This window comes from Mobula birostris, chromosome 1 (genome assembly GCF_030028105.1).
Source record: "Mobula birostris isolate sMobBir1 chromosome 1, sMobBir1.hap1, whole genome shotgun sequence".
In the NCBI taxonomy this organism is placed as follows: domain Eukaryota; kingdom Metazoa; phylum Chordata; class Chondrichthyes; order Myliobatiformes; family Myliobatidae; genus Mobula; species Mobula birostris.
Window position 1 is genome coordinate 238,967,711 of NC_092370.1, and position 14,988 is coordinate 238,982,698.

General features: G+C 40.4%; 2 protein-coding genes across 7 annotated transcripts in view; one reads left to right on the top strand and one right to left on the bottom strand.

Moving 5' to 3' along the window:
• ccnk (cyclin K) overlaps positions 1–9,114 on the bottom strand; it is a 45,191-nt gene extending 36,077 nt beyond the window's left edge. For 4 of the 5 annotated variants that reach the window (XM_072274295.1, XM_072274276.1, XM_072274286.1 and 1 more), the window contains exons 1-2: positions 8,880–9,114; positions 2,386–2,586 (exon numbers count right to left, since the gene is read on the bottom strand). In XM_072274295.1, the coding sequence (XP_072130396.1) occupies positions 2,386–2,582 (197 nt within the window). In that variant the 5' untranslated portion in view covers positions 2,583–2,586; positions 8,880–9,114. Of the gene's footprint in view, positions 1–2,385; positions 2,587–8,566 lie in introns of all 5 variants that reach the window. The other variant, XM_072274267.1, reaches the window with a different exon arrangement.
• A 316-nt stretch (positions 9,115–9,430) lies between these two features.
• The window catches only part of setd3 (SET domain containing 3, actin histidine methyltransferase), a 158,398-nt gene continuing 152,840 nt past the window's right edge, over positions 9,431–14,988 (top strand). Inside the window, exon 1 of one of the 2 annotated variants that reach the window (XM_072274308.1) lies at positions 9,431–9,517. The gene's annotated coding sequence lies outside the window, so the exon portion shown is untranslated. Of the gene's footprint in view, positions 9,522–14,988 lie in introns of both variants that reach the window. The other variant, XM_072274318.1, reaches the window with a different exon arrangement.

Sequence of the window (14,988 nt, forward strand, 5' to 3'; positions counted from 1 at the left end):
GGACCTTGTCAAAAGCCTTTTGAAAATCCAAATATACCACATCCACTGGCTCTCCCCTATCCACTCTACTAGTTACATCCTCAAAAAATTCTATGAGATTCGTCAGACATGATTTTCCTTTCACAAATCCATGCTGACATTGTCCGATGATTTCACCGCTTTCCAAATGTGCTGTTATCTCATCTTTGTTAACTGACTCCAGTAGTTTCTCCACCACTGACGTTAGGCTAACCGGTCTATAATTCCCCGGTTTCTCTCTCCCTCCTTTTTTAAAAAGTGGGGTTACATTAGCCACTCTCCAATCCTCAGGAACTAGTCCAGAATCTAAAGAGTTTTGAAAAATTATCACTAATGCATCCACTATTTCTTGGGCTACTTCCTTAAGCACTCTGGGATGCAGACCATCGGGCCCTGGGGATTTATCTGCCTTTAATCCCTTCAATTTACCTAACACCGGGTGTGATAAAAACTCCTTATTCAATATCAGCAAGACCAAGGAGCTGATCATTGACTTCAGGAGGAGGAAACCAGAGGTCCATGAGCCAGTCCTCATTGTAGGATCAGAGGTGGGGAGAGTCAGCAACTTTAAATTCCTCAATGTTATAATTTCAGAGGGCTTGTCTTGCAAATGCAATTATGAAAAAAAGCACACACCCTTACTTCCTCACGAGTTTGCAAAGATTCAGCATGGCATCTAAAACTTTGACAAACTTCTATAGATGTGTGATGGAGAGTGCATTGATTAGTTGCATCATGACCTCGTATGGAAACACCAATGCCCTTGAACGCGATATCTTAAAAAAAAAGTAGTGGATACGGCCCAGTCCATCACAGGTTAAGCCCTCCTCATTACTGAGCATTGTTGCAGGAAAACAGTAGCCATCATGAGGGGCCCCCATTACGTAGGTTATGTCAGGAAGAATGTACAGGAGTCTCAGGACTCACACCATCAGGCTCAGGAACAGTTACTACCCCTGGACCACCAGGTTCTTGAACCAAAGGGGATAACTTCATTTGCCACATCACTTAAATGTTCCCAAAACCTACGGACCCACTTTCACGAACTCTTCATATCATATTCTCAATATTTATTATTTATTAACATTATTTCTTTCTTTTTGTATTTGTACAGTTTGTCTTTTGCACACTAATTAAATGTCCAGTTGGTGCAGTCTTTCATTGATTCTATTATGGCTATTATTTTATTATGGAGTTGCTGAGTATGTCTGCAAGAAATTAAATCTCAAGGTTGTATGTGGCAACGTATATGCACTTTGATAATACGTTTATTTTGAACTTTGACTGAGTTCCTCCAGCATTTTGTGTGTTGCTCTGATTTCCAGCATCTGCAGAATCTCGTGTTTATAGTGTGCACATGCCACAACATTAACATGTAAGGATAATTAAGGATGACTAAAGACACCAGACAAAGCATGCAGCTCACAAGAGGGATTATTAGGACAAAACAGCAAATTTTAATTTATTTCTAGAGTGGGATAAGTGTGAAATAATTCATTATACATTTCTGAATCTCGATTGGGAATATTAAAACAGAAGTTAAAAAGAGCAATGAATGTAACACTGATTAGCCAAGTAAACAATAATAATGATAGGGTAAATTAGTATAGATAGGGTCATGGTGTATGGATGAGTTCAACCCTCAGAGTCTATTTTATGTTGTACGAGTCTATGATTAATAATTAGACGAAAGCTGCAATAGTTAGTAGTCATAGAAAAGTACAGCACAGAACAGCTCCATTTAGTTTGTGCTGAACCATTTAGACTGCCTACTCCTATCGACCTGCTCTGTGACCCTTGCCTTTCATACTTCTCCCATCCATGTACTTATCCAAACTTCTCTTAAATGTTGAAATCGAGCTCGAATGCACCACTTATGCTGCCAGCTTGTTCCACATGCTCGCATCTATCTGAGTGAAGTTTCCTTTCAAGCTTCCCTTAAACCTTTCACCCTGAAGACATGACCTCTAGTTGTAGTCCCTCAGTGCAAAACGCCTGCTTGCATTTACCTGATCCAAATCTCTCATAATTTTGTATACCTCTAGCAAATCTCACCCCAAACTTCAACGCTCCAAGGAATAAAGTCCTAACCTGCTCAATCTTTCTTTATAACTTCTTAGAGCTTTACTGGACATGGACTTTTAGACTTGACTGGGTTTATCATTAGCCTGGAGATAAAACCTAGTAACTAGACAATACACTAAATAACCGAGTTCAACATAAATTATGGAGTAAGTGGCATTTCAGACCACAAATAGCTTGCCTACCCTTTCAGAACCTTTTCTTCTTCATTACTGAGATCTTTCAGTCCTGTTTGACATCTTTATATTCAATGACATAGCATTAAAAGGACATTCAAAAGGATACAACCCTAGACGAGTTCCCACATCAAATATAAACCTGGCACCCTCTCGACGATAGCGCGCCTCTGTTGCTGGATCAAGTCCTTCCAACTGGGATGGAGTGTGTGCCAGATCCTTCTTATCCCAATACCAGCATGGCTTCCTAACGTCCACGTTTGCCAGCGCTGCAGTCAGGGTGGAGTTCTCTTTGTTTTCCTTCATTTACCTGGAGTCAAAAAGTAAACAGTTGCTTAAAAGATAAGTTATCTGTAATTGTTTCACTTCTGCTAGCTTTACTGAAAAGATTTTATCTTTGAATTATCAAAATGTCAAAAACACTATTGCAAAACATTCTGTACTCATCCAAATTAAATTTTTCTTACAGATGATTTTCATAACTATTTAACACTTAAGCTTTTGTGGTCATTAATACTGGTTCACAACGCCTGGTATGGGTACTGATTGTGACAAATACAAAGGTCAGATGTAAACTTGTTTATGCAGCAGTACTAAAATAGGCAGTGGTTGTAATAAATCCAAGCCCGCCTTGATCTCAAGCTCTGAAAGCCTATTCCCCTCACCTTGTTGGTATGAGTAAGAAAAGCTGACAAGAAAAATGCTGTAATGTTATTACACAGGGCTAAGGAGTGTCTGAATCAGTGTGACAGATTGGTGGGGAGAAGGAGACTAGAAGTGTTAAGACCAAAAGAGATAGAAGCAAAAATAGGCCATTTGGCCCATTGAGTCTTTTCCACCTTTCAATCATGGCTGATTTATTATTCTTTTCATGGCTAAAGGTTGATCCCTCATAAAAATGAAATACTATCTTAAGTCTTCTTAGCTAACCCCTTGGAACTAAGTCGTTTGGATGTACTCCAGTTCAAAGTTCAAAGCAAATTTATTATCAAAGTACATATGTCACGATGTACAACTCTGAGATTCATTTTCTTGTGGGCATACAGAATAAATCCATAATAGAATCAATGAAAGATCATTTGTCTTTTGTTCAACCAGTGTGCAAAGGTTTAATGGGTTGAACAATGAGGCCCAGAAAGGAAGAACAGTCGCTACCACAAATGGGCAGGAGTTCTGATGTGACTGATGATGGTAAATTTTGAGATAGTGCCCCAATTCAGTCATTCACATTGGGCTTCTATGTGCTCCCAATGCACGAAGTTGAGATTTCTGCATGATGATTACTTTGACATTTTGAGCACTCATTGGACAGGGAGGGATTCCTATTACTGTCATATTTATCCAGGAGTCAATGGTTCAATGCATTTTTTTTCAAGGAAGTTTCAATCCTTTTCTTGGTCCAATGGTATTTTCTCTTAAAGCTTTAAACAAAGTTTCGATTTTGGAAATATGGGGTTCAGACATGCAAATCACATATTTAAATGCAAGTATAGTGCAGACACTGCAGTTCAACAACTGGGGCTGAAGTGATTTTATTTTTGGAGTCTAAGCAACACAGGTGAGAGTTTTGTAAATTAGCTCCACCACTGCTCCATCTGTTGTGGACCTGCTGTTAGGATCCCGGCTTTTATGCCATTAGAGTAAAGAGGTGAATTTCTGTGAGCAGCTAAATATGAGGAGGGTACAGTTCATTTCCTTTCAGTAGGCACAGCGAAAGGTTTTAGTGAAATTAAAATGGCCACGGTAAGCTGCTCCTCTATGTACTTGCGTTGAAGTTGCAGTATGGTATACATCATGTCCTTAGCTCTCAATGAGTAAAATTCAGGGAGCAGGTCTTCAGTGACTGGGGGATGAGGCAGTTGAGGAGGACCTGGTGATGACTTCCCTCACAGCAGGCAGTGGGAAGGTGTCTCTGTAGTCATCATAGATTAATTGGTTGTTCTTCTTGAAGACGGCCATGATTTTAGGATCTCTGGTATTGTCACTTTCCAGATGTGGACAATGGGATTATGCATTCATGACTGAAGGTCTTCACAACCTGATCGTAATTGTCAGCAGAGATATCACCTGCTTCTGAAGCTTTGTTGTCTTATGACTTGGCACATGGATTTTTTGATACGTTGGTCAGTCACTCATGTATTAAGTGAAATTTCTTATTTTGTAGCTGTACAATGCAAAAAATACAAAAGATTTAAAAATAAATAAATAGTTCCAGGAATAATGAGGTGGCAATTAGAAATAATTTGGAAATCTGATGGCAGAGGGGAAGAAGCTGTTTTCAATTGAGTGTGGCTTTCCAGGTTTCTTTACATCTATCTAATGGTAGCAATATCCTGGATGCTATGGGTCCTTAACGATGGATGCTGCTTTCTTGGGGGACCACTTCAATCACAATGGGGACAGCTGTACTCATGATAGAGTTGGTTGTGTCAACAACCCTCCTGTGACCCTGTGCGTTGCAGCCTCCACACCAGGCTGTAATGCAACTGTGGAGATTTGCAGGTGTCTTTGGTGACACATCAAATATGGGTATTGGTTTATTATTGTCACAGGGCCTGGCTCACTGTTCATACAGATCAAATCATCACAGAGTACATTGAGCTGAAGGTAAAACAATAACAATGCAGAATAAAGTGTAAAAGCTATGGAAAAAAATGCAATGTAGATGAACGATAAAATACAAAATCATAATGAGGTACGGAGATTGTGAGATCTTATCGTACAAGAGGTCTATTTAAGAATCTGAGGGATAAAAGCTCTTCTTCAGGCTTTCGTATCTTCTGCCCAATGGGAGAGTGAAGAGAAGAGAAGATCTGGGCCGTGTGGGGTCTTTGATTATACTGACTGCTGTACTGAGGCACTGAGAAGACAAGCTGGTTCCCGTGATGTGCTGAGCTGTGTCCATAACTCTCTCTGCAGTGTTCTTGCCGTCATTTGCATACAGTACAGTTGCCATACCAAGCATTTATGCACTCAGACAGATTGTTTCTATGGTGAATTGATAAATTGGCAAGAATCAACAGGAGCATGTCGAATTTCTTTGGCTTCCTGAGGACGTAAAGGCATTGGTGAACTTTCTTGGCCGCGATATCAACATGGTTCAATCTGGACAGTCTACGGGTGATATTCACACCTAGGGACTTGAACGCAGGGATCTCCTCGAACTCCTAATGAAGCAAAACTGTTGGGAGTGCCTCTAACATGATTGCATCAGTGTATTGGGCCCATGACAGATCATCTGAAAAGTTGACATCAGGAATTTGAAGCTATGCACCCTTTCAATGAGGACTGGCATGGGTTCTCCTGAATGAGATACACAGCTCATCTGGACAGAGTCTGAATTGACAATTCCCTTTACAATTTGAAGCTTTATCCAGTTGCTTGTTGTGCATAGCTCTTGATAAGCCAAATAATAGTCATGAATTTCTAATCACCCATATTTCTTAAAAACTGAAAATATGCCCACTCATAGTAGTGCCCCAGAGACTTTGTACTGTTAGAGGTTTACATGAGCTATGACACTAAAAAACAGCTTGTCTATCCAAGCAAATATCAAAGATTCAGTAAACTCCTCCAATGGTCTGCCAATATTTGGATCTGATAGTTGACCTTCAAATAGATGTCATCAGATTGGTTGAGGTTTTAATGAATTTTGTTTTATTTTAATTGCACACTTCCAGCATGTACAGTTGCTTACTTTCATTTTTTGAAAGCAAATTAAAATTTGCTAATTGCGACCATTGGTAGCTCCAACATTATTGAAATTGACTTAAAAATGTGTCAATCAACCAGTCAAAATAAGAGTCCCTCCAAACCTAGCACCTGTCCCAACTTTTCTTATGAAACTAGAAATAAATATAGCTTCAATGCAAGATAAGCTTCAACAACAAAAGTGCCCAGCTTCAACAACTTTTGAATGCAGAGAATTCTCACTTCAGTCCTTATGTAGTCCATAAGTCCCTGAGATCTAGACTCCATAATCAATGGGGGGAAAAAATATCATCCTTCATTTTTCTTGTCAAGTTCTTTTAAAAAAATTCTGCATTCTGATGGGGTATTCTTTATTCTTCTAAGTGCTACAGAATAGTATGGAAATTACAGCGTGATGAACAGGAGGACTCTACAATGGGTAGTCAAAAATGCTCAACACATCACTAGCACCAGCCCCTCCCACCAAAAACACGTTTACAGAAAGGCGCCAGGAAAAGGTCAGCAAAATAATGAGGAATCCTACCCATCCTGCTCATGGACTGTTTATCTCATTACCATCAGGTAGGTCACATAGCAACCCTGCCAGCACCACCAGACTTAAAAACAGTTACTTTCCCCAAGCAGTTAGCCTGATGAACAGATCAATCCACTGACCCACCCCATCACCATGACTCCATTTCTTGTCAGTCAACTTATGTACAGAAACTCCAGTGCCTCACGTCACATTAAGGACATAAAATCAATGTATACAAACTATTTTATATATTTATATTTCTGGTAATTGTTAAATTATTGTATTATTTATCGTGTGTATTTGTGTGCTGCATTGTATCTAGAGTAACAATTATTTCATTTTCCTTTACACTTGTGAACTGGAAATGACATTAAACAATCTTGAATAGAGGTCAAACATAATCACTCCACATATGACAAACCTATCAACAGAGCATCTAGTCCAGCCTTTCCCTTTATAACAAGTCTTCCCTTTTGGAGCAAGGAAACCAAAATTATACACAAAATAAAAATAAACCACATCCTGACCTTTTTACTTCAGATTTCCAGCATGTGTAGTCTTTTTTTTATATTTTACATCATACACAATTCCGTATTGCATCCATATTCTTGCAATCAAGACTTAAATTTCTGTTCCTAACAGACAATTGCACATGCATGTCCGATTTCATGCAGACACCTGGCCTCCTTTGAGTTAGCACTTCACAATCTCACATTTTAAAATACTCAGCATTTTTGTTCCAGAAAACTGGATAAGCTCAAAATTTCCCATGCTGCTTCACACCTGCAACATTGCCCTTCACTCAGCTCATCAATATTCCTTTGAAGACTCTGCATTCTCAATAGCACACAATTATCCAATTTTGTTTTACCAACAGATGCTGAATTATTACATTTGCTGCCCTCAGCCAAAGTGTTAATACAAGAACTCATCCCTGCTGTTACAACTTACAACCTGTTTATTACTAGTCTGATATTATTCTGGTATGGACCAATTCTTGATAATACCTATAATTTACGTGCTCTATTCTGGGAATTGTCAAAGACTTTTTTCCTTCTCCCTTTCTGAAATACTGGGATCAAATTTTCTACCTTCTAACTTGGGTGAACCTTTACAGAATGTAAAGAATTCTGTAAGATAACAGAGTAACCACTGTCTTTGTAGTCACTAATTAAACACTCTGGATTCAAATTATCAGCATCCTGGGACATCAGCTTTTTTCTTTAAAATTGAGAGACTTCTTTGTGCCTTCTCTCATGAAGGTCGACACAAAGTAGTCACTTAATTCCTTCATAATTTCCACATCAAATGTAAAAGTTTAAAGATTGCTGATAGCATAAATCTGAAATATAACCATGCTGGAAACACACAGGTCAGACAGTATCTGTGGAAAGAGAGTTAGTATTTCAGATCAAATACTTTTTATTAAAACTCTCCCATCCATTCATAACAGACTGATTTTTTTTTTTGCATTAAGACAGTCTCAATATATTTTTGTTCCTTGCTAGCTTACTCTTATACTTTATAATATGGAACACTTTATTTACTTTATCAATTTGTTAGACATCTTTTGCAGAATTCTGTCATTCCCAATCCTCAGATTAACTGCTATCCCTAGTAATATTACAGTGTTTCATCTTGTATTTAATACTCTTTAATTTACAGTGATACCACACACAAATAGGCCCTTCTGCCCAACTAGTCTATGCTAAGCAATATTCCCATCCAAGACCTATTTACCAGTACTCCCATCCATGCCCATACCTCACCATTTCCTTTAGCAACTCATTCCACGTACATATTAACCTATGTAACTCCCTCAAGTTCCATTAAATCTTTTCCACTACCTTATATCTATGCCCTCTATGCCTGATTCCCCAACCCATGGAAAACCGCTTAATCTTGATCCTACCGTGCATTTCATTTTTGTACTATTTTCTCCCAGCGATTTTGTACCTTAAGGAAACACAGCATTACAAATTATTTAATCACTTTTTAAATATTAGCAATTGCCTGCCCAACGACATACTTCACCAATCTACAAGAGCCCGTCTGCACCCCATACCTCAGTAACAATCTGCTGGAGCAGCATCTGTGGAAGGAAAGGAACTGTTGACATTTCGAGTCGAAACCCTGCATCCAGATTCCAACATCAGCAGTCTCTGTTGTCTCATACCTTAGAAGTTTTCTTTGTTTAGATTGAAAACCCTGGCTTCAGAAACACAACACCCACTCGCAAACTAATTCAACAAGTAGGTGAGAAGGCACGATGTACGCATATGGCATTTAATTAAACTGAGAAAGGCTTCCTCTCCCTCTCCCAAAGGGCCCGGTGGAGGCCAAGCTCCCGAGGCCCCGGCAGTATCGGCGCCCTTTACCTGAGACAGCGCTGAGGCACGGCCTCCACTTCACCAGGCTCGGCCTGCACAAACACAGCTCCCCAATCAATTCCTTAAAGTCCGCGGGGCAATTCAAACACCGTGGGCGGAAATAACCGACGAATGTAGCGGATCAAACGACCAAACTACCGATACTTTCACTCCGGCTGACTAACTTCCCCAACGAGTCGGACAGGGCGCCGCCATTTTGAATAAACCACCCCCACGCAGACAACCTCCCGACCACGCACGCGCACATGGAGGCAGCAGCAGTTCCGACTGTGACATCACACAACTGACAAGCGGCTTCGGCCTATCACGCGTCCGCTTTCAGCAACGGCAGTCGTCATCACCCCAACTCGCTGCGATCCACCAGGTTTCAAAGGGGCGGGGTCGAAGAACATGGGGAAGGGGCGGAGCTCTATGATGACGTTGGGGTTGACCATTCAAATTGGACAGACGGTCGAGAGAATGATTGACGGTTACCTACAACCAATGGAAATGAGGAGGATGAAAGCGCTGCACGGATAGGAGGCGGGACTTGGGCAACTATCAAGTTAGGCTGAGGAACAGCACTAAAGGTTGACTGCTGGGGTGTTTTTCCATTCTTATTGCAGAATCATCAAGAGCTGCGGTTTGTAGGTTATTTAAGATTTTTCTTCATTAAGCATTGCTTCGTTGTGATTAATTTCTGCCTGTGTGGAGTGCGCTTAGTTCCGAATGCATACTGTTCTTATATATGGGCATAAGGTGGTAGAGCATGAGTGAGTGATGGGGCAGGGCCTGCAGAGCTCTTTCTGCGAGCCTTAACCCTTTCTTTGGTGTGCGACTGGAATAGTTTAAACTAAGAGTTGATTCAAATACCAAAGTGCGATCTGGAGCAAAACAGGTTTAATCATGGCCAGACCTCATATTGGTATCTCTTAGTGAATACTTAAGAAAATATTCACCGTTTAATCGTTTTGAAAGTAGGTAGTCAAACCAGACTATGAATGGGTTGTGGCACTCAAGTGTTCTGCACGCATGGGGAAGCAGAAAGTTGCAGTTGAATTTAATATATTGCCTTGTTATCCCAGACTGGTTCATATTTAATGAGCCCCTACTGAACTGCAGGTAAATAGGAATAGCAAATTTACACTGCAAGTCGTTATTGAAAATAATTTGCTTTCGTTGCTATTAATTTGAAAAGACATCTGTAAATGTTCATTGGTTTTGAAGTTACAGTATAATTTTATGATGCTGGCAACAGTACAATGCTGTCTTTCTGCAGTGACTAAATGACTTAGTTGGTATACGTAGTAGGTATGACATTTAAAATCTCTGAGCGTTTTTCATTGCCATTAAGGGCATTTGTGGATGTATACATTCTTGATGTCAGTGAACATTGTATATGTGCACTTGCAAATTTTAATTCTAGTGCTTGGGGGGGATGATCTAAACACATCTACAGACTGCTTGCTTAGATTTTTCTTTTGCAAAACTTTCCTACGTTGTCGCTCTTAACTAATTTTGGAATCTCAGATGATTCGGTACTGTTTTTGGCAACCTGGTGACCTATTACATCGATGTTGGCTCTTTACTTTGTCAAATTCTTATTGATGACTTTTCATTGACAGCTGAAACCTGCCAAAGGTGGAAATCTGAAATAACAATGAAAATGCTGGAGACAATTGTTAGCTTAGGTATCGAGAGAGAGAGAGGGAGAGAACATATAAAGTAAATGCATTAGGTCAGTGGTCCTTCAGAACATCATACTAGCGTTATATAGAAAAAGTTACCACAGCCAGAGGTATTCTGGTTTAGAGTTTTTAAAGTGCATGCAGTTATGGAGGTAAGAAGTCAAGAATCCTGTCTGGGTAACCTCCAACCTGATGGGATTAATATCGATTTCTCCTTCCAGTGATCAATTCCCTCTGTTCCCCTCCCCCTCCCCCACTCTGACCTTTTACTTCTTGTCACCTGCCTGCTACTTGCCCTTGGGTCCTGTCCTCCTTCCCTTTCTCCTATAGTCCACTGTCCTTTCCTATCAGATTCTTTCTTCTCCAGACCTTGACCTTTTTACCCACCTGGCTTCACCTACCACCTTCCAGCTATCGTCACTCTCTGCTCCCCACCTTTTCACTCTGATGTCTTCCCCCTTCCTTTCCAGTCCTGAAGAAAGGTCCCGGTCCAAAACATTGATAGTTTATTCATTTCCATAAATGCTGCTAAGTTCCTCCAGTGTTCTGTGTGTGTTGCTTAAAACAGGATTTGCTTGGTTTTAGTGATGTTCCTCAGATAGATGGTGGGGAACTTCTGCAAATGCAATGTTTTAATTTCATGCCCAGATGATCTTAATTGCTCATAAAGAAACTGAAAATTTGTTGCTGCAAAATCGAGATGTTAAAAGTCGTGAACTCTCTGAGTGTGCAATACTGTTCTCACTCATGACCAATCCTCATGTTGTTCTGGATTCTTCTGACTGGGAGGTGATGTGGTTTGACAAACTGACCCTTCCGTACCTTGAGTGTCATTTCTCAGTCACCTCCTTATATCTCCCACTGGGTTGTGTCACCCCAAGCCAAATTCTCCCAAAAAGTCATAGTACTCATTTCCATAGGAGATTGTCTTCCACCAGCCTACTGTCTCATAGTATCTGAATCGTTTGCATCCATCTTCTATTCACTTGCCAAAGTCTAAAAGTGGAAGTATTCTGGCAAATCCATTGTTTTAGCTTGTTCTTACCTCAAAGAATAAGTTTTTCCTACCTGGAGTTTCTGTTTTTCTTTCATTATGCAGACCCTTCCATGATACCTCTGATACCTTCCACCACTTTGACTATTTCCAGTTTCCTAGTTCCTTCCAGCTTATCTTCACTGTGGTTATTCATACCTTTTATACCTCCAGACACACCACGATGGTTTGAAGAACTTCTCCTTAGACAGAAGCCCACCATTGTCTTCACTTGGTCCCTGCATTAGATTCAGGTTTATTTCAGAGTTCAAAGTAATTTTTATTAAAGTCAACGTTCCAATGAAGAATCATTGACTTTAAAGCATTAACTTTATTCTTTCTTTTCTCTCTCTCTATCTATATTTATGTATCTCACATTTCATCAATGTCACCATATACAACCCTGAGATTCATTTCCTTGTGAGCATACTCAGCAAATCTATAGAATAGTAACTATAGATCAATGATAGATTAACCAGAGTGCAGAAGACAGCAAATTGTGCCAATCCAAATATAAACAAATAGCAATAAATAATGAGAGCAAGAGTTAATGAGATAAAGAGTCCTTAAAGTGGTTGTTAAAGCATATCAATGATGGGGCTAGTGAAGTTATCCCCTTTTGTTCAAGAGCCTGATGGTTGAGTGGTAGTAACTGTCCTTGAACCTGCTGGTGTGAGTCCTGAGGCTCTTGTACTTTCAACCCGATGGCAGCAGCGAAATGAGAGCATGACGTGGGTGGTGAGGATCTGTGATGGATGCTGCTTTCCTCTGACAGTTTTACACATGTACATTGAAATGTAATAAAATGAATCATTTGTGTTAACAACCAATACACTCAAGAGGTGCTGGGGGCACTTCCTCGGGTATGTTGGTTGTTAATGCAAACGATGCAAGTATCGCCACGCCTTTGATGCTAACACCTTCTCAAATTCTACCTGTTTTCCCTCAGCCTGAAGCAATTTGCATGCCTGGCTGTTCATTGTACACACAGCATGGTGCTACCTCTCAGTTTGCTATTTTTCTGTTACATTGCTGAATGAATTGGTGCTGCTTCCTGCACTCGTAGAGAATTTTTAAAGTAGTTTTACCTTTGCTACCAGCTTCCACCCTGCTATCATTTACAGTTGATCCATTTGACTCTTTTACTTGACATCTGTCTCTGTTTTGGAGAATAGGTGGAAAGTCTTAGATGGAAGAAGGCCCTTCTGACCGACACTTGGGGAGGGATTAGTGTTCAGTCCAGATTTTATTTTATAATCCGCTTGCTGGAGTGGGAATTCAGCTCATAACCCACTGATTCAAAGGTTAAAATGTCACCAGCTGAAGCACCACTGACAAGCAGAATGTTGCACTGCAGTCTCGTTGATATCAGCCAGACCTCCCATCTTGCTATTGATCAATTTCTTTTCTAACTCAAGTTTACAACAGATCTCGCAGGTTTTGGAGCAAAAAGAAACTGGGGCACTTTTACTGTTTGGGCATTTTAAATGATTTCATTTTGACATTGAAGTGGGTTAGAATTTGGTTACAAAATCAAAAGTGTAATGGTATTTGATGAGAATCACAGCTTGGATAAGCAATGGGAGAGACCACAGACAGTGAACGAGGATAGATTTATCATTCAGGAGGAATGGCTCCATCAACACAAAATCAGTGATTGGGTCACTGAGATAGAATTTTAAAAACCAGTTCGATGGAACAAGTAGGAATAACTGGGAAAGACTGAATTCAAGTAAAAGGGATTAAGATCTGTGTGTGTTAATCCTGCATTCCAAATACATTTTCACTTCCTAGTATTGGTGACGTTTTTTTTTAAAGAATTTTATCTTTGGTATGTCTATATACAAGATGTACACTAATTATGACTGTACAAGACCATAAGATATACAGTAGGAGGAGAATTAGGCCACTTGACCCATCAATTCTGCTCTGCCATTTCATCGTGGATGATCCATTTCCCTCTCAGCCCGAATCTCTTGCCTTTTCCCCGTAACCCTTTCATGCCCTGACTAATTAAAGGTCTATCAACCTCGCCAATAAATATACCCAATGACTTGGCCTCCACATATTTTATTTATTTAGGGTACAATGTGGAACAGGCCCTTCTATCCCAATGAACCACAGTCCAGCTATTTAACCTAGTCTATTTACAGCACAGTTTACTAGTTAACCTACTAACTGGTCCATCTTTGGACTGTGGTAGGAAACCAGACCACCTGGTGGAAACCCATGCTCTCATAGGAAGAACGTATGGATGACATTGGAGTTGAATTCTGAACTTTTGTCCCAAACTATAATATTGTCACACAAACCACTATGTTACGGTGGTACCCCAATATTCCCGTTATTGTTCTTCAAAACTTGTTGTGCTCCACAGCAAGCATGTAAATAGTAAAAAGATAGCACCAGTAAGGATGGAGCTTATTAGGGACAGGCTGGTGGGGTGGAGATGCGTCTCTACCAAAGGAGGTGTAAGGCTTCCCTCCGCTAGCCTGCAGGTCACCCTTGGGCAAGGTGGAGCACCTGTTTAGCCCCCGATCAGGGTCATGTTAAACCATGAGAGCAGATGGTGGATGGTCATATGAGTAGTTGGTGCATATCGCAAGACCTGGTTATGTAACCACTGATGCCAGGCAGACAATCTCTGAAGAGTATTGATAATAGGTGGGGTCATCCGTCTTGTAAAGACTCTGCCGAGAAGAAGGCGATGGCAAACCACTTCTGTAGAAATTGTGGTCATGGAAAGACCATGATGCCCACGTCATAGGACACGGTACATGATAGTAAAAGTTGACTAGCTCTTCAAGAATGCTTACAGAATTTTTGAATCCATTTCTTATAAGGAAGAAGGTACTGCTACAGTCAAAATAAGCAAAGGTAATTGAGTTGCAAGGTGGCTAAAAGAATTACGAAAAGTAGATATAGTACGAAACAAAAGTCTTAGACACGTAAAAAAAAAATCTCTAAAGCTAAGATGCTTGCAAAAATGATGAAATGGAAAACTTTTAAATATGAAAAAGATTACTATAAAGAGCCGTAAATGACAAGCAACAAAATCATGTCAATAGTTGGTGTGACAGCTGTACGCACCAGCTGTGTGGTGAAAAAGGCACAACAGCGCCTCTTTCACCTCAGACAATTGAGGAAGTTTGGTATGGGCCCCCAAATCCTAAGAACTTCCTACAGGGGCACAATTGAGAGCATCCTGACTGGCTGCATCACTGCCTGGTATGAGAACTGTACTTCCCTCAATCACAGGACCCTGCAGAGAGTGGTGTGGACAGCCCAGTGCATCTGTAGTTGTGAACTTCCCATGATTCAGGACATTTACAAGGACAGGTGTGTAAAAGGAGCCCGTAGGATCATTGGGGACCCAAGTCATCCCAACCGCAATCTA